Below are 20,947 nucleotides of genomic sequence, written 5' to 3' on the forward strand. Positions count from 1 at the left end.
AAGAGAAAGCAGGAAGCTCAGTTTTTCATATCACCCACAACAACTGGTTTCTTCCCACTATGTGAAAATGCAAAAAGATGATGGAATAATAGGAGAGGAAGCAGACCTTCCTGCTTTTCTTCAGCATTCAAAAGAGGATAAAGAAAACAGTTTCAAATGACAACATGCAGCCAGAGACAGACTGAGAGGATGCATCTTAGGCAAGGCCTAGACTACTGACAAAGTTGATCCTAACCCCACAATCCTACTTCACCCCTCAGAATTTGGGCTACTCTGTCCTTCCACCTTCCAGGGCTGCCCACACCAGAAAGTTGTATTTTTACATGTATTAACTGCATCATGTCACCTATAGGCTCAAAGACAAGCATGCAGTGCTTAAGAACCCGTTAGCTCGCAATGATTAGTCCCAGGACAAAACATTCAACAGTGCGTTAGAAAGCTAAGAATACATTCTCCATGCAATATTTTCCTGGCTCACATATAGCACAGACAAGGCCTATAGAAACATTTCTTTCACAGTCACACTGGCGCATGTTAGGGAGAGATACTACGGACACTTGCTCAGCAGGAAGAGAGATATTTCATTTCCCAGTGCCATCAATCTGACACATTGTCCCCCTCCCCGCAAACTCATCCTTCAAGCACTGTGTTTTTCTCATAATCAAACTAAGACTGAATTCAATTAATCTATTCACACAATAACCCCTGCCCTGCATGGAAACAAACCGCTTGATGGAATGAAGGTTTTTATAAGCCAAGTTTCAGCCACACCTATGATTTAAAATACATGAAAACTATTGCAAGTAAACTCCAAAAACGATACTGCATTTAACTTGGCTTCAGCCACAAGAACAACCAGAATTGAAAGAACTGCCTAAGAAAACTTTGATAGCAAAGTTAAAACTTCCATGGCAATCCTGACCAAGTGAAAACAGAAAATGTGCTGTTTCTGCAGTACTGACTGTAGATACAAACACTCCCTTAACTTTTCCTACCCTGCGGTGAGCTGCCTCCCCCCGAACTCCCACCCCACTTGGGAGGACACTGCTCCAGCCACTGCTCCTTTTCATCTTTACTGACCAAACTACTGCCCCACCTCATTAACCACACTCATCCAAATCCCACTCTGAATAGGAATTTGCATATATACAAGCCTTTTGCAGCTTATTAATGTCATCTGAATGACTCTCGCATGTTGGTGAATTTATACTCTGCCTGGCCCTTTTTTCATATACGGGCCAAAGGCATAGGGCGGGGGGGGAGATTATTTAGGATCTCATGACAAAACAAAGCATTTTCTGGGTTTCAGCCTAGCATTTTAGTATGAAGTGTCTTCACCCTTTTGCCTCCCGATACAACTCACTGGATAACATATAGCTTCTACTTCCAGGTAAGGATGTTGTAAGCATCGTGTTACTTCACAACCTTGCTCAGCCTCTAGGTCAAAAGCAAAGGACAGTCTAGGGTTTGGAAAAAAAAAATCAAAATAGAGGCATCAAGATATCAGTCAGGTACAGGCCCGAGGAACGAAGGAGTCAATGCAGTTAATCAACTAAAATTTAGCTCAAGCCCTTTACTAAGCTATGTGAACATACTGTGAAAAACAAAGGCACATTTTAAAAAAAACTTTTCTAGTTAACTGAACATAGGAAACAAGTTTCAACACATCTCTGCTTCCCCTTAAAACAGCTTGGCACCACCTCAGAGTTCTACATATGTTTAAAAACAACAGAGTAGTACAGGTCAAAGGAAGCTATGAAAATCCAGTCTGCACACACAAGCTGGGTATTCTTACAGCATTAATCATATTTTGTTTAAAAAAAACAGGCCATAGATCCTTAGCTTGCTATTCAAAGTTCTTCTATTACCAATGCGTCCAAGTTGTTCCAAGACCAAACAATAGAGGAAGGTCATGCATGGAGCTCTGCAAGGGCCTACACTGGCACACATAGCTTAACCTATTCGTTAACGACCTAGAAAACTAAGTGATCAGTGGTGTGACAAAGTTGCTGACAATATGACGCGTTTGTAAGGATGAAGGCAAACTGAAGAATCACTGAAAGACCTCAGTGACAGCAATTCAATGTACATAAATGTAAAGTGATGCCTATGGGGAAAAGCAGACCAGACAGACCTAGCTTTACATATGAAGTGATGGGCTCTGGGATGACCTTTACCGTGCTAGAGCAAGCTCCTGGGCCCAAGATAAACAGACATACAAAAACAGCAGCTCAGCAGCAGTCAAACACACAAATCATTGTTAGAAATCATTAGAAAAGGAACAAAGAGCAAATGAGAAATCATTATATGCTCTATAAATCCCTGGCTCACCCAGATCTCAAAGTGCAAGTGGTTTTGGTGGTCTCATCTTTAAAAAAAAGAACCAAAAAAAAAACCCCCAACATATTAGAAGTGGAAATGTTCACAGAAGGATGACGGAAGTCCAGCATGACTTCCCTAATTAAGAAATAGCAAAAGCTAAGATTTTTCAACCTAAAAAATAGAGAACATGGGGACAGATATGATAGCAACCTAGAAAACCACAAACAGCACAAGGAGAGCGGACAGGAATCAGCTGTTCAGCCTCTTTCATTACCCAGCATAGTGACCAGTAGATGAAGCTGGCTGGAACCAGGCTTAGAACAAAATGAGAAGGTCCTCACGCAGCAAGCAGCAGAACAACAGAAATCCCGACCAGACTACTGTGAACAAAAGAAGTTTATATAGGTTCAAGAGGAACCTGGACAGGCACTTGGAAAATAGATTTATTATGGCTCGTCCAGCTAGTAGCCCCCATTGGGTTCAGAGAACTGAGCTGAAAATAGCTGGAGACCAGGGGAATATTGCAGGGAGGCGACAGTTATTTCTCATACTTTGTCCTGGTTTCGCTTTTCCGTATGCACTCACTTCTGGAAGCTGTAGGAGACAATACCGGGCCAGATGGACCCTTGGTCTGAACCAGTACAGCTACTTTTACATTCTTAAGATTCAGTTTACAACGCATGTTTATTTTTAGCCATTTCCTCAGAAACCCAAGCGACATTGTCAAGAGCCTCTAATAAAAATGTTACTTCTCAACTGAAAGAGTCAAATTTTAACACCAAAGAGGTAAAAGGGGAAATTAATTAAATTAAAACCTGGATGTACACCCTTTAGAAAAATATTATCTAAAATACTTGTAATTCAAACCAACAACAGTTCTGATACTTGATTAAAAAAATCTGAAGCCCCGCCACCACGTGGCCTCAGCAGATTCACTGATGAGATCCTGCTAAATCAACACAGAACCTACAAAAAATAACAGCTTCGTTTCTGTACTGCTGCTGAAGTTTCTACATTTTTCATTTTGGTGCAATATATTTATAGGTGCACTAACAACTCCATAGATTGCCTGAGCAGAGCTGTCTCCAACAGATTTTTCAATAAGCTGAAAATCTACACAAACACTTGGACTGTTTCAAAGACTCTTATTTTGCACCAGGGAAACAAGATACAACATCTGCACAGAAGTGAGATCATTTTGTCAAGGGAGTCTCAAGAAACAATATGAGAAATGAATGTATCAGAAAACATTCTCATCCACACAACTTTTTACGACACACTCCTGCAGCTGAAATTACAGATTCTACCTGAACCAAACACATTATCCTTATTGTATCTGGCCTCTGCTTTTAAAAAAAATAAAAAATAGTGAGCTGCACCTATGCTAAATTGCCAAGCAAAACTATGTTCACTGCTATTTCCATCCTATATTCTATTTTGCATGTGAACTAATCATGTTTTCAGTTGAAAAGCTGAACAGAGCAGCCCCATTAAGTTCAGACCCTGCTCTATGACAAGGGCAGGAGGAACGTCGTGCAGAAGACTGTAAATGAAGGTAAGCAAGAAGTTCCAGCTCTGAATGATTCTCAACCGACTGTCCCACTTAAAGGGACAGTAAATTTCTTCATGTGGCTGGGCAGCGAAAGTATGCTATCCGCTTACACAGCAAACAAGCAGAGATGCTCAAGAAGATATACTTTCTCAGGAAGAAGCTCTGGCAGTGTCACACGCAAAACAAAGCTGGAGGAACCTCGCATGGTCTGCTACACTGAACAGACCACAAAAACGCAGAAGGACCAAGACCAGAGTAGACCAATGAAGTGACTCGCAGGACTACCAGTTGTTCTGCAGAGATACACAGAGCCAGTTTTAATCCCAGAAGCAACCAAGGATAAATTATTTTGCTAAACTCTGCCTTTTGGCTCAGCAGCCAATCTGCTCCCCTTTGTGAGCCTCAAGAACAGAGTAGCAGCATCAAGCAAATACATGGTCAAGACGGCCAAGGCTGAAATTTGATGGACCTAAGGCACCCTCCTGCAAACCACACCCCCTGAAAATGCTGCAGATGACAGATCCTACAGCTGCTCAAAAATGCGTGGTACAGTATGGAAAGGTAAAGCCACAATACTGGCTGGCAGCTTGAGTACCTACCCAGTGAAAGAACCACTCTGAAGACAAACCCCTACAGCTTCAACATAAAATTCTAGCGTAACTAAAGCTCTCTGTAGTTTTATACTCTGTCATCTCTCTTGAAGAGAACTGTTTTTTTCCTAGTATAAATCTACCTTAGAAAACCAGGCCTCTAATCTCAGCTCCGCCCAAAGATTATGACTTAACTCGTGCCCAACACAAATTTCTGAGAACATTTATCACAAATGTTTGCCCACTCGAATGGCTGTGGCCACAAAAGATGCATCTTCAGGAAGGCAATGCTGCAACCAAGCAGTAAGAAGACTGAGCTTCATTTTCCATCTGCTTTATAACCATGTATTTAATGGGAGGGGAGGAAAGAGTGGGAGAGCTTGGTATACCATTTTCAAAATGGACAAGAATCCTATGGAGCTTCCTGGTGAAGAGATGCCTACCTGCTGCCTGTCAGCTGTCATCACCTCCCCTCAGAAGGTCACTGCTTTTGAAATCTAGTTTTTTTGATGCAACCTCCACCTTTTCCAGTGATACCAGCAGACAGTCTCAGGAACTACTTTTGCACATTTCTGAGGACGTAAAGGATTTTGTAATACATCTCCACTAACAGAAATCCACAGGAATAAAAACTCCTCAAGAACTACATCTGTGGCATGGAATCATCTGCCCAAATCCCATCCCCAAACAAGCTGCCGGTATCTTATTGTCAAATATGTGAGGTATAGCAAGATGATCTGGCAAGAGGCTGGGGGAACAGGGCTTTTTCAGCCTGGTGAAGAGAAGGCTCTGGAGGATCCTAATGGCAACCTTCCAACATGTAAAGGAGGTCATCAGGAAAACAGAGCCATGATCTTCACAGAGGTACACAGCAGAAGGATGTGAGACAACAGGCACAAGCTGAAATAAGAGGTTCAGGCTGGATATTAAAAAAAAACAAACACAAAAAAAAAAACCAAAAAAAAACCCAAAAACCCAAAACCAAACAAACCAAAATGGTTTTCACCATGAGAACGGTTAAGCAGTGGAAGAGGTTGCCCACAGAGGTTGTGCAGTTTCCATCCTTGGAGGTTTTAAAGACTAGATTGGATAAAGTCCTGAGTAACCTGTTCTGCCCTCATAGCTGATCCTGCTTTAAGCAGGAGGTTGGACTGGAAATTTCCCAAGGTCCCTTCCAACCAAAATTACCAAATAATCTATGGTCAGAATCAAGGGAGCAACTAGGTGTCAAACAAAATAACACCAAGAAAAGCTAACAGGAGAGTCCTACTGAACTCTTGGTTTGAAGAATTTAGCACCACAAATCATATCTGGGCTGGAAACTGGGAAAAAGGACTCCTAGTATGCACTACAAACATGCAAGGCATAAGGAAGAAGATATTTAGAGAGATAAAGGGATGCTTCACATCTTACTATTCTGGAAACGCTGTTGGCTGTGTATCAGCCCCAAAGCAGGGTATAGATTGAAACTCTCCCCTTCTGACTCTCTCCTGCTGTTAGATGTACTTCTGGGATGGAAACTGGCAACTGAAGCATTACCTACAGCCCATGCAGTCCTGGCAGAAGCAGAGAGGAGGCAGAACTCATACATGTTTATTAGCCTGTATCCAGAAAGCTCATTACCATTTCCTAAACAAAACAAGGGAAGTTCACTACAGAGCAATCTATAAAGTGAATAACACTTATCTTTCTGTCCTCCATGCTAAATAAACTTTAGCATACCCACAGAGTCTTTGCTCTGCTGCAGAGCCTAGGACTCTATCCTCACCAAGCAATGGCTTTTAAAGGCTCCTTTTCCTTCTCCATTAATTATCATGTCACTTCCTATATAAATCTCTTGTATATCATCTCCTATAGACATAAAGGTCAAGCTTAGGTTGACCTTTGGTCTAATTGTGTACTAGCTTTTCATTTCTTTGTTTCACATATTCTAGACAAGCCCCATAATACCCACCTTCTGCTAATTCCTACTCTCCCCTAGTCTTGGAATAAAATGCTTGCTTACAGAGCACTCTGCTATCCCTCCAGTGTATGCTAAGGGACAGAACAGAACAGCGGAGACATGGCAGTACATCTATAGCCATCCCTAATCCCAACAGGAGAATAAGATTAAGCAAATCGCTGACAAACTCTCAGATCAATACAGCTGCAACAGACACAGGGGTCTCAGCAAAACAGTAAGAAAATAAATGACAATAGGAAGGTTTGTACCACAGCACACAGAGAACAATAATATAATATTACCTGGTTTAATTTCGTTCCGGCTGCTATTGAAAATTTGAAAGATCAGAATAAGGCTAGACAAGCTATTATCTCCCATCCCCATCCTCAACTCCATATATTCTCATTTTCAAAGGTTTAACATCTTCTACTTTTTGTTGTAGCTCCAAAGCTTCTAACTTACTTTGAAATAGCCACATTTTATGGCAGTGACTAGTTGTTCAAAATGGCTTTGAGAGCGTTGAGTAAAATTACAGAAATAAGCACCCTTCTGTAAGCTACTGGAGCTCCTTTCTCCTCCTCACCCCCCTCTCTTTAACTAGCAAAAGAATCTACTTTTAAGAAAGGCATTTATTTTCATGAACAGACTACCATTGAAGGTACTACACGCAATTTTTGCATCATAAAATCCAATCATCTTCATTTTAAGAAGCCCAAACCAACACTCCTAGCATTTACTGGTCTACACAGAGCTGAAAATAGTGACAGAGCAATGCAACAATCAATATCTGAGCTTGATCAAGAGGATTCTGAAATTCAGCTGCCCAAGCATGTGTCACAGCAGTCACCCAAACAATACATTTCCCCTTTCCCCCCCCAAAGAACAGGACAAACATTTCTCTGTGATTCTTGCAGGCACATTGGTGTTAACCAGAGGTGAAGTTCCTACTTACACGGAACAGCACAAGCTGAGGCAGCTGGGCTGCGAAAGACACACAAGGTATATACCGCCAAGTTTTTAATGTAAAAGCCACATTTGCATTCTTCACTGAAATCGTGGCTTTCAGAAGGGTTTTACTACTTTTTATGGAGGGCGATAAAGCAGAGTCTTCCATTAGAAGGGCACCTGTAACATCTTTCATCAAAGCAAAAGTTGCTAAAGCAGAAGCACAGCAGCAAAAGTAAACAGACATTTCTGAGACAACTTAAGGTTTGTAGGTAGAATTCTTTCCTTGTGGAGCCAAAGGGCCAAACACCAATACCACCATGTAAGAGAAAAGCTGCAAGAGATCCAATCCATTTCGCAGCCACAAATCCTCTGAGACACTGGGTGATCCCAAGGCCCCACAAAGTAACCCTTTCAAAACGCTGATTCACAGCAAGAAAGGTACTATTACTTCAAATTCAATAGTTTCGGCAGAGACCAATGAACCCCACGTTGATGCAGTCCACCAGCTGACTAACCCTGGGGTTCAGCTCCGAACTCACTCATAAGCATTACTACAATCGACAAGGATTACAAGAGACGCTTCAGAGAAAAGCAGCAGCGAGGCACTCAGAGGATCGGAGACGGCTGGGGGTATCTCAGGACAATTACAGGGAGCACTCGAGTCTCAAGTGTTCAGAAGTTCTGTTTTGTTTTTCACCATAATGGCACTAAAAAGAAAAATGATCAGATGTTGACTTCTGCAAGAACGGATTACAGGAACTAAAATCTACCATGCCAAACACATTAGTGACAAGTCTGCACTTATCTTTGTGCTCTATATGAATGCAGGCAGGTCACAGTATAAACCATACCAGTCATCTACATCCCTATAAATAACTTCAGTATCTGAAGATATCTTAACTGTCTACACCCTGCTTCATGGGATGCTTTTAAATATGTGTCTTGTGTCTCTGATCCATAAACATTCTTATCAATGGCCAAGCAGTCCTGAGTCCTTCCCCTCCCTAGGGTAACACTCTTCTCTTATTCTCAAGGAATAAAGCTAAATAAGATGCATCTTCTACCCGCTTCTTAGCTTCTAAGCCTTTTAACTGTAATTTCTAAATACCTTTATAACCAGAAGAGAAATTAATTGTAAATCCATTAAAAATAACTACTATGAACTACTGGTTCTTACACCTTCCTTCCTTCCTTCCTTCTCACAAGTGGCAATGAGTAAGAATTTCACTGGCACAGGCCTACAAAGACTTCCAGGATGGCCCCTAACACTTGTGAGGGGTTTACACCAGAAGCGTGCTGACACTATATTTACGTGTACACAATATGCAATCTGGTTTTTATTGGCAATAAAGAAGTGTTATGGATTGGGGCTTTGACAGTTAAGCAGTGATACACAGCTGCCAATTTTATTCATCTGATATCTGCAATTCCAGTGTTGAAGGCCAAAAGCTCAAAAAAGATACCTAGACCAAAATACAGTCAAAAACACAATTATACTGACATACACCAAATTACAGGCATGAAAATAACGTAATCCATGGACTCAGATAACAATGAAAAGTGGATTATATTGACTTTAATCACAGAAACACACAACCCCAGCAACTTATAAAAGGATTAAGCAAAAATAGCTCATAATACTGAAGAGTAAAATTCTAATTGAACACTGAAATAGGTAGCTTATGCTTAATAGCATTGACGATGCAATTTAACACAACTGCATTTCCATACCAGAGATCCATTTGTCACTATTATCACCACCACCCGAAAGCCGTGCTACTAGCCTCTCCTCCTCAAAAAACTGCTTCACTGTATTTAGGGGAGGGGTATTTCCCAACTGAATATTTTTAAATGCTTTGTTTTCATCACCATTGTGTGGAAATGCTATTATGAATTTTCATTCAAACTCTTGGCTCACTTTTTTTTTTTTAAGTATAAATTGTGTCTAACAAGAAACACACCAGGGATCTCTTCAATCCCCAAAGGCACTTTCTTAAAAGGAGAGAGAACAAAGGAGAAAACCTCCCAGCATGTGCTTTCCAAACCAGCTTCTTAGGACAGTATCAAGAATGACAATACTAGAACATAAGCTTTTCTTTTTCATTCTTTGATCCATGTATAATTGAATTGATTATTGCAAACTGTGTAATGATTTCCAAAAGACTTGAGTAGAAGGCAAAGATCACAACAATCTAATAACCAATTTAAAGAGATGTAAGAAATATTGAAGGAAAGATTTAATCACTCAAGTATACTCCTTCCAATTAGAAAGAGCTTTAAATAGCTTACCTTGAGATAAATTAGAGTCTGTATGCAATTATACAGGAATAGTAATTAAGATCAGGAAAATTCACATATGCCTCAGCCTATGGCGTTAGGGAGGTAATCCACAGAAGAACAGACTCTTCAGTTACCTTGTTTCATCAACAGAAATGAAAACATACTGCTTCAATTTATCCAAACCTGCGAGAGTACCACCAAAGAATTCAGTAACCTTACAAGTCTGGGATCTGCAAAGTATGTTTGATCTTATCTCATTTTTTTTTCCAGTAGGACAAACATTCTCAAATGGGGCGAGAGACTGAAATACTCTTGATCATGGTAACTAAATACATTACAGGGAACACTTTTTCATGATTTACAACTCTGTGAAAAATTATGGCGAGCAAGAGTGACCACTGTTTTTCTGGAGGAAGCAAGATCTTTAATTTTACTTTGTGCATTTGGCAATACCACCCGTCATAGCACACTCCCCAATTTACATGTGTGTACATTACCAACATATAGCCCCATGGTTCTTTACACAGGAAGGCAAGAAAGTTTTAGAAACTTGACTAAGTTTTTCTGACAAGCTTTATCTGGCAAGACAAGTGAGTTACTGCGCAACTGTTACATTTGATTTTAGTTTTTAAAGGTCACTAAATCTGAAATAAATGCCATTTGTTAATTAATCAGAGGAGAAACGTGAAAAGATTTTACCTAAGAAAATTAAAATCATTAAAGGAATTCACTGTTCATTCTTCAAATAGCAGCGTCGTAATCACAAACTCTCCCTTAGTTATGACTCCTTTCAACTTTCAAAACAAGAAATCATTTAAAAGCACATTTTCTGGAGACTTATTCCTGCTTAAAAATACCCACCGCACCCAACTACGATATAACGGCTTTCCATTAGCCACATTTTTTCCAAGGAGCACTCACCTCATCCAGTACCTAGTAACTGAGCTGGACTACTTTTGAAAAACTCATATGTGACAGCTACAACCCTAAGCAGAAATTTCGTGCCCCCTTGTCTTTCCCTCTCCTTCCTGACAGAGAAGGACACACCCACACACCTCTTTTTCTTTGTACGGTCTACAGGAAAAAAAAAGGTATTGAAGTCTTCAAAGTATGAACTTATGAAGTAACTGGTTTTTTCTTATGTAAACTGCCAAGCCCCCATAGCTACCAAAAAAACCCCCAAACAATTTTTCACAGAATGCAGTGCTACCATCCGACAGTCCCAGCTTGCAAGTACCACTACATATCCTGAGCAGCAAAGTGAAATTGAAAATAAACTAGTCAGTTTGACATTTACCCTTCAGATCCCTGAGGCAGCAACAGTACTTAAAAAAAAAAAAAAAAAAATTCGTAATTTCTCTCTACTGGTTCCCAAGAAGCAGGTTTCAGAAAGAGATCAATAAAGAAGTTCGGGATGACAAGGAGCCACAAACGCACTTCTACAGAAGTTCCACCTGTAAAGCTGCAGAGAAAGAGAAAAGGACAGGCCTCTACGCTACGCTTGCGCAGACCAACGGCACTCCAACACACATATACGTACCCAGAGCCCGCAGACTCTGCGATGGACAAGAGGAGAGGCTTCGGGTTTCAAAGCTCCTAAGACCAATAAATTGTTGATTTTCATAGTAAAATCATGCCTTTCAGCACTCTTCTTTGACCACCATCCTGCCATCTTAACACACATCCAAAAAAACTTTATTCCTTAGCTCTTGCCTCTTTTTGCTCCATTTGAGTCAGTCTTGTTTACAAAGGCATCACATAAACCCAAGCCAGCTACTGCGCACCAAAAACTCTTAAAGAGTCAGTTACCAAAACACACCACCCCAATTACCACACTAAGATTAACAAAAGTTTAACACTGGAATCACATCTTGACCCTTTATCTCATTACGTGGGAAGCACAATTTGAAAAAAAAAGGCTTGGGGGCAACTCAGCTCAAGCAATATACTCTGCCAGATACCCCAAAAACCAAAGAAGAGCAGAGGATTTAAAGGAGGATCTATTTGTCCTGACCTGGCAGACACAGACCCCACAAAGTTGGAACACACACAAGATTTTATACTTCTTTACATCCTGACAGCTCTTTAAGCATCTAAAAATGAAAGCACAAGAAACCTTTGATACGTAGACCGAAACTCTAGGGAAAGACAAAGTATTTCCCTAGTTATACTTTACATATTCTGTAGTTTATGTTACACATTTAATATACTTCAGATTCATGTCTTTCACTGTGGTAACTTTGAAGTACGAGACAGAAGCCCTCCTGATGAATAACGACCCTATGACAACGGCAATGAAATTCTCAAACTTTTAAATACACTGCTGGGTGTGCAAGGCAGAGTTCACACCCACACACACCTTGCCAAAGGGACTAGAAAGTTCTCTGGGGTCTTTTCTGTTGGATATATGTTGGGGGGTTTTTTTGGTGCACAGAGTGGATACCCCATCACCCACTATTCCACCACCACTACTCCTCAAAACACCTGATGGGACGTGCTATGCGGAGTTGCTCCCTCTCCTCCATCCCGGGCAGAGTCCCACCTAAACCCCCCCGCAACCAGCGGGACCCCCCCCCCCGCCCAGCTTCACCCACTCGGGGAGCTGCAACTTCGCTCGAGGGTGCTTCAGAGCACCAGGTTTCGACGCGTTTCGCAGGATGACAGGGACAGCCGCAAGCTTAACACCTCGCAACTCCTCAGCATCTGCCTGTGACGCCCTTTATTTACCGGGGTGGGAGCTGGGCGAGGCAAGCGGGGCTCCCCCGGCGGTCCCCCCCCCCCCGCGCCGGGCGGCGAGGGCGCTCGTTAGGAGCCGGCCGCCTGTCAACGGCGGGCAGAGCCGTTCCTCAGGGCTCCCTCCCCGCCCGGCGCCGCTGGCGGAGTCCCCTGGAAACTTTGCGGGGAGCCCGGCGAACCGTCCCCCGCCTCCGGGGCGGCCGAGCCGCGCTGCCCAGCGCCGGCAACTCCCGGGGGCTCCCCCGGCCGCCGTCGCCGCCGCCCTCACCCCTGCGCCGGCCCGGCCCAAGCCCAACCGCCCCCTCCGCCAGCGCCGAGGGGAGCCCTCCCCGCCCGCCCCGCTGCCGCCCCTCGGGCCCGGCGGGGCTGCCCGGCGAAGAGCGGTCGGGCGAGAGGCGAGGGGAGGACAGCTCCGCTCCCCGCCCCGCTCCGTCCCTCAGCCCCCGCTGCCGGCGGGGCGCCGCCGCAGCCACCCCGGCGAGGCAGCGCCGCGGGGCGCCGCACAGCGCCGGCGGCGGCTCGGCTCGCCCCCGGCGCCGGGGAGAGCACAGCCCCGGCGGCCCCGAGCGCGGCAGCGAGGGGCATCGCGAAGGGAATTGAAGCTGCGCTTTACCTTTAGTTCCGCACTGTCCGCCATCTTGCAACTCCGGGCGCAGGCGCAGTGAACCCCGCCGGGACACCGCCCCCCCGCCGCCCCCCCGCCGGCACGCAGCGCGCAGCGTTTGAATCGCGGCGCCATTTTGTCCCTCCTCTGCGCTCTGCCGGGCGGGGGGTCTTCGGCGGGGAGCGGCCCGCAGGTTTCCTCCCCAGGGCTGCGGGGAGCCCCGGGCCTTCGGCGGGGTATCTGCGATCCGCCCTGGGAGCAGCGTGTCGCCGCCACCCTGCCCGGGAAGTTTCCCCCTGACAGCGCGGCCCCCTCGGTCCCGCCTTCCCCGCTGCTCGCTCCGTGCGGGGGAACGGGGCGCTGAGGGGAGAGCGGGCAGCGCTCCCGAGGCCGGGCCGCTGAAGGTGCCTGCGCCCCGGCTCTCCTCAGCCGCGCCGGCCAGAGCCCCCGGGGTGCCGGGGGCCCTCTCGAATAGGATCACCAAAGGGAAGAGGTGGATAGGCATTCCTCTAGTAATAAGTTGATTAAAATTGGAATTTGAAACTCTGCTTCCTGCTACTTAATCCGCAGTTTTAAGTGCCTGAGGAGTGAAAGAGCACGGGACTAGGCTGAGGTCCCTCCGCGGGCGCTTGGGTGCTCTGCTCTCCCGGCGGGAGCGAGGGCGGGGCGGGCCGGCCGGGCTCCGGCTCCGCCGAGGCCGAGGGTGGGTGCCCGGCTGCGGGCAAACCGCTCTGCTGGGCCGCGGCGGGTGGCAGGGCGGCTGCAGGACTAGCTGGGAGAATGTCCTGCCATCAGCCGTCCTCCGGCTCCTGATTTGCACCAACCGCACCACGAAGCGGGAGATGATAGAGATCCCCTGAACTGCAGAGAGAGTTCAGGGAATCAACGTGAGCTTGCCCGGGTTTTCCTCTTGCTCAGGAAAAGCAATACAAGTGTTTTTAGAAGGGCCTACAGAGTCAGAGCAGAGCTTTTAGACCCAAATTTGCCCATGTCGTTTAATTTTCTAGTCAAATGTGGGTTCTTGCAACAGCAGACCAGATAATGCGGAGGGGAAAGACATATACCAAAAATGCTACCTGGCAAGATGACTGGTTCAGTTGTGAAGTTGATGGGCTTAAATACTAGCATTTAAGTCACACACCTTAGCTTGATTCAGCTTCCTTTTCCCTGTGTGTTACTCTCTAATTACAGCTTGCCATGACACTTTCTCCACTTGGACTTTACCTTAGTGCATAGAACAGAAAAAATTTGTTGAACACGGCCAATATTGTACATCTTATTAAGTGAGAGCGAGCTACAAAATTTGCTGTTTTTCCATAGCTGCTATAAAATTCATCATCGCACATTCAGAAAGCACTTATATTATCTGCATTGCAAGACAAAAAAAGCATTAATGTCTCCACTCTACAGATTAAAGAAAGCATGCTTGAGGCCACACAGGGAATCAGCGGTAAAGAGATTACCACTCATGATTATTACTGAATTATAATTTGTCTCCCATATGACCTGAATAGTTAGCCACAATTTAAAATTAGGTAGTTTCCATTGAGGGAAGAATGTGATAGTGGTATCAAATATCTTTCTAGTAAGTAGCTTTTTGATACCATGCTGTTTGTTGGTAAGAATATATATGAAGTCCCGATTCTCTGAGCAAAGGAAAACAACCCACATCTCTTTCCAAACGTTTCATTTCAAAGCATTTCACCCAGAAACATTCCCCAGCTTGGTCTCAAGAGCAGATGGACAGAAAACCCAGGTGCGTCTTTTGACTCCTCGCTGGTACCCCTCTTTCTTCTCCAGGTCACGCATACTTCCCGTTCCTATTGCAGATATGCCAAGTACACGCTGTTCTCATGGATTTCTTTTACAGTTCTCGGCGTTCAGCACCAGCACATCAAATGAAGCATTCAGAAAATGAGGAGCAATTAGAAAAGGCTGATAAGTAATATTCCGATACTCTGGCTTAATACTGCATGTAATGAAGACTTATCATAGTGTCTAAAATGCTGGTTTGGGGAGGGGGCAGGGCGCTAGGCAAGATACCTAAAAAAATAAAAGTCAGATGACTACCCAGTACGCCCACATGTACCATAATTAGCTGATCTATTTCAGTGGTCTGAACCAGCCCAGTTTAGAATACTTCATTTTGAATGATTGAATATGTTTAATAATCATGATCTCATATGATCTATGAGTTTGTGTCTAGTTTAAGGAATTTGGCAAAAAGATCTATGATCTTATAAAGACAAAGCTTTTTTTTTTTCAATTGCTTTTTTTCCCCCCCCCGAAAGAGGCTTGCTGCACAGCAAACACTTTTTCCTCTGCTTCTTCACTTCCTACCAAATTCAGTGGGATGTGGACATGTGCTTAAGTGCTTTGCTAAATCATGGCATAACACTATCAAACCTGACACATGGCCATAAACCACAGTGTCCTCTTTCAAAACTTGCTTTAAATAAAACAGGCTGAGAATGTCTTCAGATACATTAAAATAAGGAAGCGAACTAAAAGAGAGGATACAGAATATTCAATTCAAAATGGTTCATCCTAAATACTGTAAGTGTTTTTACAGACAAAGCTAATACAGCCCCCTTATTTTTCAGTTTGGACTTCTGATAGTCACTTCTTTTTATGCAGTATATACTTCAGTATGAAGAAGGAACTTAATGTGAAAAGCAATCTGTGCTTCTATTTTTAGACAATTATTTACATGTAATGAAATTTTGTTCCTCTCTACTCCTGAGACTTAGATGATGGTTTCTTTGCTAAGAAAAGACTTTGTCAACACACAGTAATTTTCAAAGGTGCTCTCAGTTGCTCCGGCTCTAGTGCAGCTCTGTCAGTGATGGCAACACTCAGATCTGTCACGATTCTGTCTTCATTTCAAAAGGACATGCCCATCAAGTAGTGCAACTGGGGTGCAACCGGAGCAGGTAAGAACACCTCCAAAATAGTCTTACAGTTGTCAGTCACCTCTGTTTCTGAGCTAAAACGACAATATTTTTTCTTTTAACCTTTTGCAGGAGGCGGGAGGGACAGAGAGAGAGAAAAATAAAGATCAGAGTTTTCCTCAACCACTCAAAGTTTTGATATTTTCAATGCCCAATTTTCAAAAGTTCATTTCCCCCTTTTTGCCATATTGCAGTAAAATAAATGACTTCCAGAATCTACCTTCCACCTCCATTTCTTCCATTTTCCTATTCTGTAACCTCCCCAAAAATGTATCATGTCACATAACTCACTCGCTTAAAACCATGTTCAGACACAATAACATTTTTAAAACAGATATGCATTTTTTCTACTAACATGTTGTTTTCATTAGTCCGAGTCTCCAAGACTTTTCCCTCTTTGTCTAATAGTCCAAACTTACTCTGTGCTCAAAAGTAACGGGGGGGGGGCATTTTTGATCCTGAATACATCTTTTATTCCTGAGATTGTTGGAGGCATAAAAAACATTTAGATGTATCAATGTATCACTGAAATAGCCTTTTCTGGGGAAAAAAAAAACTCATAGAGGTACATTTTAGTGAAAATTACTTGGCTGTATGTGAAGAAAATGGAGTAGCCAGTATATCAGATAAAATAAGTCCATTTTGTTCTTTATAAGCAATATACGTGGCATTGCTCAATATGCTGTATAGTAAGTTCAGCAATGCTGAGTGACTGAGACTTGGCTGGTAAACACATCTCCCCCTAAATTCACATCCAAGTGCAATATTATATTATACTATATTATATTATATCATGTTAGCATCATCTCTCAAATTTGGCTCAAACCAAGGGCTGCTTTACTTAGAAAAGGAAGATTCATTACATCTTTGCTGCCTGTGTTATTAAAACTTACAGAGGGGGAGTTAATCACCTAAAATCCTAAATTAGGGAGAGATACTGGACCATTTTGTTTATGTCACCTCTTTTATATCCTTAGATCTCCTGGTATAACAATGGTATTGCAATATGGAAAGCATATGTAAATGAGTTACTATAATCTTTAATTACATATGCAGCGTTACGGTGTGACGCATCCCAGCTTCATTTGCGTATTTCCTGTTTCTTCAGTTCTTCAGTATCAACTTGCCCTATTGCTGTACACATCTGAGTGTGGTTTACAACCCCAAGTACTCAAAGCCTACCGTGGCCATGGTACAAACTCTTTCCCCATTGCAATTTTTGCTAATCTTTAAAAATTTTAATTGCACTCCTTGATATTTGAATGCCCTCTATATTGTATTCCCTGCCTGGAATTATGCATTCCAAGTCAAACTCAGCTCCCTATGTACTTTACTGCTATACAAAGCGTTGCAGCTGCAAGACAATAGTAATAGGCACAACAATTAGCCCATTCTTTAAAACTATTTGCTTAGCCTTTTCCGCTCCAGTATCAATGGATGATAATGTGCTTGCTCATAGCACTCCGCTAATGTTCTTAAGGCCTGTCCTTCATAATTAAGCTATTCTATATTTGGACTGAGTCAAATGAAGTATCAGTCGTGTCAAATGGAGACTATGTTTTAAGGTGAGGATGAACAGAACGAGGTCTTCCCGCTTGTCTCCCCTGGGGACCAGCCTGCCGCGGCTGCCCAACCACACCGCACACAGCCTACCTATCGCAGCGATTGTTTGCTTTCCGGCTGGTGCCTTTCAGGTTTTGCACCTTTAGAGAGCACAGGTGCAGGAAAAGAAAAGTGCCTGGATTACGTCCGAACCAGCCACAGAGCTATCATGCAAAATGCCTTGTTTAATTTTATACGTAACGACAGTAGTCTCAACAGTAAAACTTACTTACGCTACAGGAGTTTTATGCCATAGGGGACTGCTTTCTGTGCTGAGACGAGGTCTATGTGTTACAGGCAGTCCGAGCTAAGAAGGTAACAGCATCCTACTGCCTTGCAGCATCTAGTTTGGCTTCTGTAACTTTTACCCCAGGAAAACTGCCACTGTTGAGTGGATCTAGTTCTGTTAAATACCTTTGTTCACTTTTCTCTGGGCTTTTATTTGAATTGTATCTTTCATTTTTTTTTTTTTTTAAATTAAAGCTAGAATACTTTTTTCCTCTGAGAAGAAATGGTCATTCCTGAGATATTCATCTACACTTGTAAAAGCATTTCCTTTGGCTGAGTTGAATCCAGATTTTTTTGTCAACAAAATTCCATCTCGCTGAATCACAATTGGGATTTTTTGTCATTAGCACCCATTTTCATAATGTGGGGATGCAGCAGAAGAAGAAAGAGTAAAAAGGAACTGCAACAGGCCACCGCCGATCCATACTGAGCTGTGAAGTGCGCGGTGCCGTACCAAAGCCAAGTAATACCTAGAGTGTCAGATGGTTCAGAAACTTGAAATTGGGCAAGAACTATTCAAACACGAGGACAGAGAACTACCGAAAGCTACATCTATTTCCAAAATATCTTCAGAGAGGTGAGGCAGACTTTTAATTAAGCCATACAGACTTACATCACCAACAAAACCAGGTTTTAACTGCGACAAACGCATTCCAGTTAAAAGTGACTTTATGTAAGACTGCAAGGTCCCAATGCTTAAGAAGTTACTTTCTACAGATACTGAATAATTCCTGATAAGCAAAGTTCTGTGGCAAAAAAAAAAAAAAAAAATCAAGGTGCTAAATTTTCCAGAACTTTGATTGAGAGTAAGTCCTTGTTATGATGTTACATGTTACTCCCCCTCTTCGTGCACTCACGTAGTGCATGTAAAATACTGACGTTTTCATACAGTCCTAGTTTATAGCAATTTTGCATGGAGCATCAGTCACATAGAATGATCTAGAAAAAGACAGAGGCCAGTTACGGTTTGAGTCTCTTTCCTCCTCCATGTCCTACCGTTTCTATTATGGACCACACATGGAAGTAACGTAGGCAGTACAGCAGTAGATCATTACATGTGGAAGTAATCTAGACAGTACAGGAGTAGATTATGTTTATCTTCTCCAGTTCTTTAGCTCTCATCTTGCCTAAAGTGGTTCAGAGTAGAGGTGAGTGAAATGCTGAATAAAATGCCAGCAGCTAGTCTATGCCTGCTGGCACGGAGATGGTATCTGGTATGAAGTACTCACATCTTTATTTTTTACCTAATCGCTGTTTCTAAAGAATCACTTTAGTCATGGGAACACTGTAAATAAAGCTGAGTTCCAGTAACAAGTAGAGTTCATTTCAGATGGCTCATATGAAAACAACAGAGCTAATTATACTGTAGTAATTACCTGAAAATTATATGTATGTTGTTTTTCCACCAGTCAATACTGCTATTTTTGAACTTTGCATTGTTCTCATGGATTGCTGGAGTCATGCTGTCTCTAAATCATCTTCTCGTCTCATCATTAACTTAGCCTCTGGTTTGGGGAGAGTGTTTTAGAAGAAGTTTCAGCTGCGGCACGTGCTATTTAGCTCAGATCTTTCGTGCCCACTTGCACTCTCCACCATAACATACCCTCACCTGTGCTGCATTTGAGAAAATGTTTCCCTTGTAATAGTCTTTTGAGAACGGGTTATAATACTCTGACTCTACAATAGGACGCTAAACCAGCATCCAATTACGATTTACTCTTGCACATTAAAAGATACTGAAAATTCACCCTAGCCCACTCAGTACCATTCATAACTATGGTAATTCTGATTTTGAAGAGTTTTGTTTCCTCACCTGTCCTGGGTGTGGCATGTTATCCTTGTCTGTTTTTCTCTTTTAAGAGCAACCAATGAAAGCACCTGACGAAGGCGGGCGAGCACCACGCAGGTGCCTGGCACACCCCACTCCCAAGAAGGGAATGCTGTCCAGCAGCAAGAACGGGAGAATGGGAGTCAGGGATTTTTGGGTCAGTCCCACATAGACTCCTGCCATATTACCTGATTTTCACCAAGTCATGGGGTAAATTGCACTTAGAATGACTCCTTTGTGAAATGGAGATGATAATAATAGGTATCTCCCTGGACTGTTGAGAGGAAATTAATTAACATTTGGAAAGCACTTTGAGATTCTTGGATGAAAGATGATGGAGCTGGAATGCTGGCAACATTAAAATAAGTTGGAATAATCTTAATATTTATTGCATACAGTGCTTTCATCTTCAAAGCTCTTTACTAACATCAGTGAATTAACAAAGAAAATATTAATAAAGATCATATTTACCCATAAAATTATTCTCCCAAAGCATATATAAATAGATCTGCCTCCAGTTAAAAAATATTATTAAAAGAAAAACCTAAGCACCAACTCCAGTATCATGCACTAAATCCCTAGTGGTGCTGTCCACAGCAAACCTACTTTGAACTATGAATTATTAGTTTATACTTTTAATGAGGATAATTGGACCCTAAGCCTAATCCAGCAGCACTGAAGTCACTGGGAGCGTATCACCGACTACATGGGGCGAAAAATCAAGACAGCAAAGGAAGAAGGAAGAGCAATGGTTAGAAAATACCTCTGCTTTGCCAGAGAGGCCGTGCCAGGCTGTCGTGAGCAGGAGACAACATTTCTCTCTGCAGGAGGATATTGTGTTTGAGTACAGTTTGTTGTGTCTTTGGAATAAGCTGCAGGGAACTGAGAAACGCACTGTACCACCAGGAGAGATATGCAGCAGCCCTGATATTTCTCAGTCAATGTATAGAATTCAGGCATCCCAGACTAAACTGTCCAAATCAAGGAATTGCACACTTTTTTTTCTTTACTTTTTTTAAATTTATTTTTTTAAAGTATATTCTTCCTGGCACAGACATGACTATCACATTATCACTCGGAAGCACAGCCCAGCAATTTACTGAAAACCAGTAAATGAGACAGTCCTTCCAAGTGCATTATCCGCATTGATTTCAAACCAGTGCTTAAAGAACAGCGAGGGACCTTTCCCTTTGTGTTTCATTTTCCAGTCACCTTCCCGTCACAGTCTCTTCAGCTGTAAAGATAAGCATCTTCGGTCACAGGCTGGCCAAGATGGTGAAGAGGGCTTTAAACTAAAGTTGCCG

At 42.9% G+C, this 20,947-nt stretch overlaps 1 protein-coding gene across 4 annotated transcripts in view; it reads right to left on the minus strand.

Annotated features, from left to right (window-relative positions):
• PIAS1 (protein inhibitor of activated STAT 1) overlaps positions 1–13,124 on the minus strand; it is a 65,214-nt gene extending 52,090 nt beyond the window's left edge. For 2 of the 4 annotated variants that reach the window (XR_012043812.1, XM_072870339.1), the window contains exon 1: positions 12,984–13,043. Coding sequence is in view for 2 of the 4 variants with exons in the window: in XM_072870339.1 (XP_072726440.1) it covers positions 12,984–13,007 (24 nt within the window). In the remaining 2 variants the exon portion in view is untranslated. Of the gene's footprint in view, positions 1–11,174; positions 11,215–12,983 lie in introns of those variants that run through there. The other 2 variants (XM_072870337.1, XM_072870338.1) reach the window with 2 other exon arrangements.
• Positions 13,125–20,947: the final 7,823 nt, after the last annotated feature.

The sequence above is a fragment of the Ciconia boyciana genome, chromosome 8 (genome assembly GCF_034638445.1).
Source record: "Ciconia boyciana chromosome 8, ASM3463844v1, whole genome shotgun sequence".
Taxonomy (NCBI): domain Eukaryota; kingdom Metazoa; phylum Chordata; class Aves; order Ciconiiformes; family Ciconiidae; genus Ciconia; species Ciconia boyciana.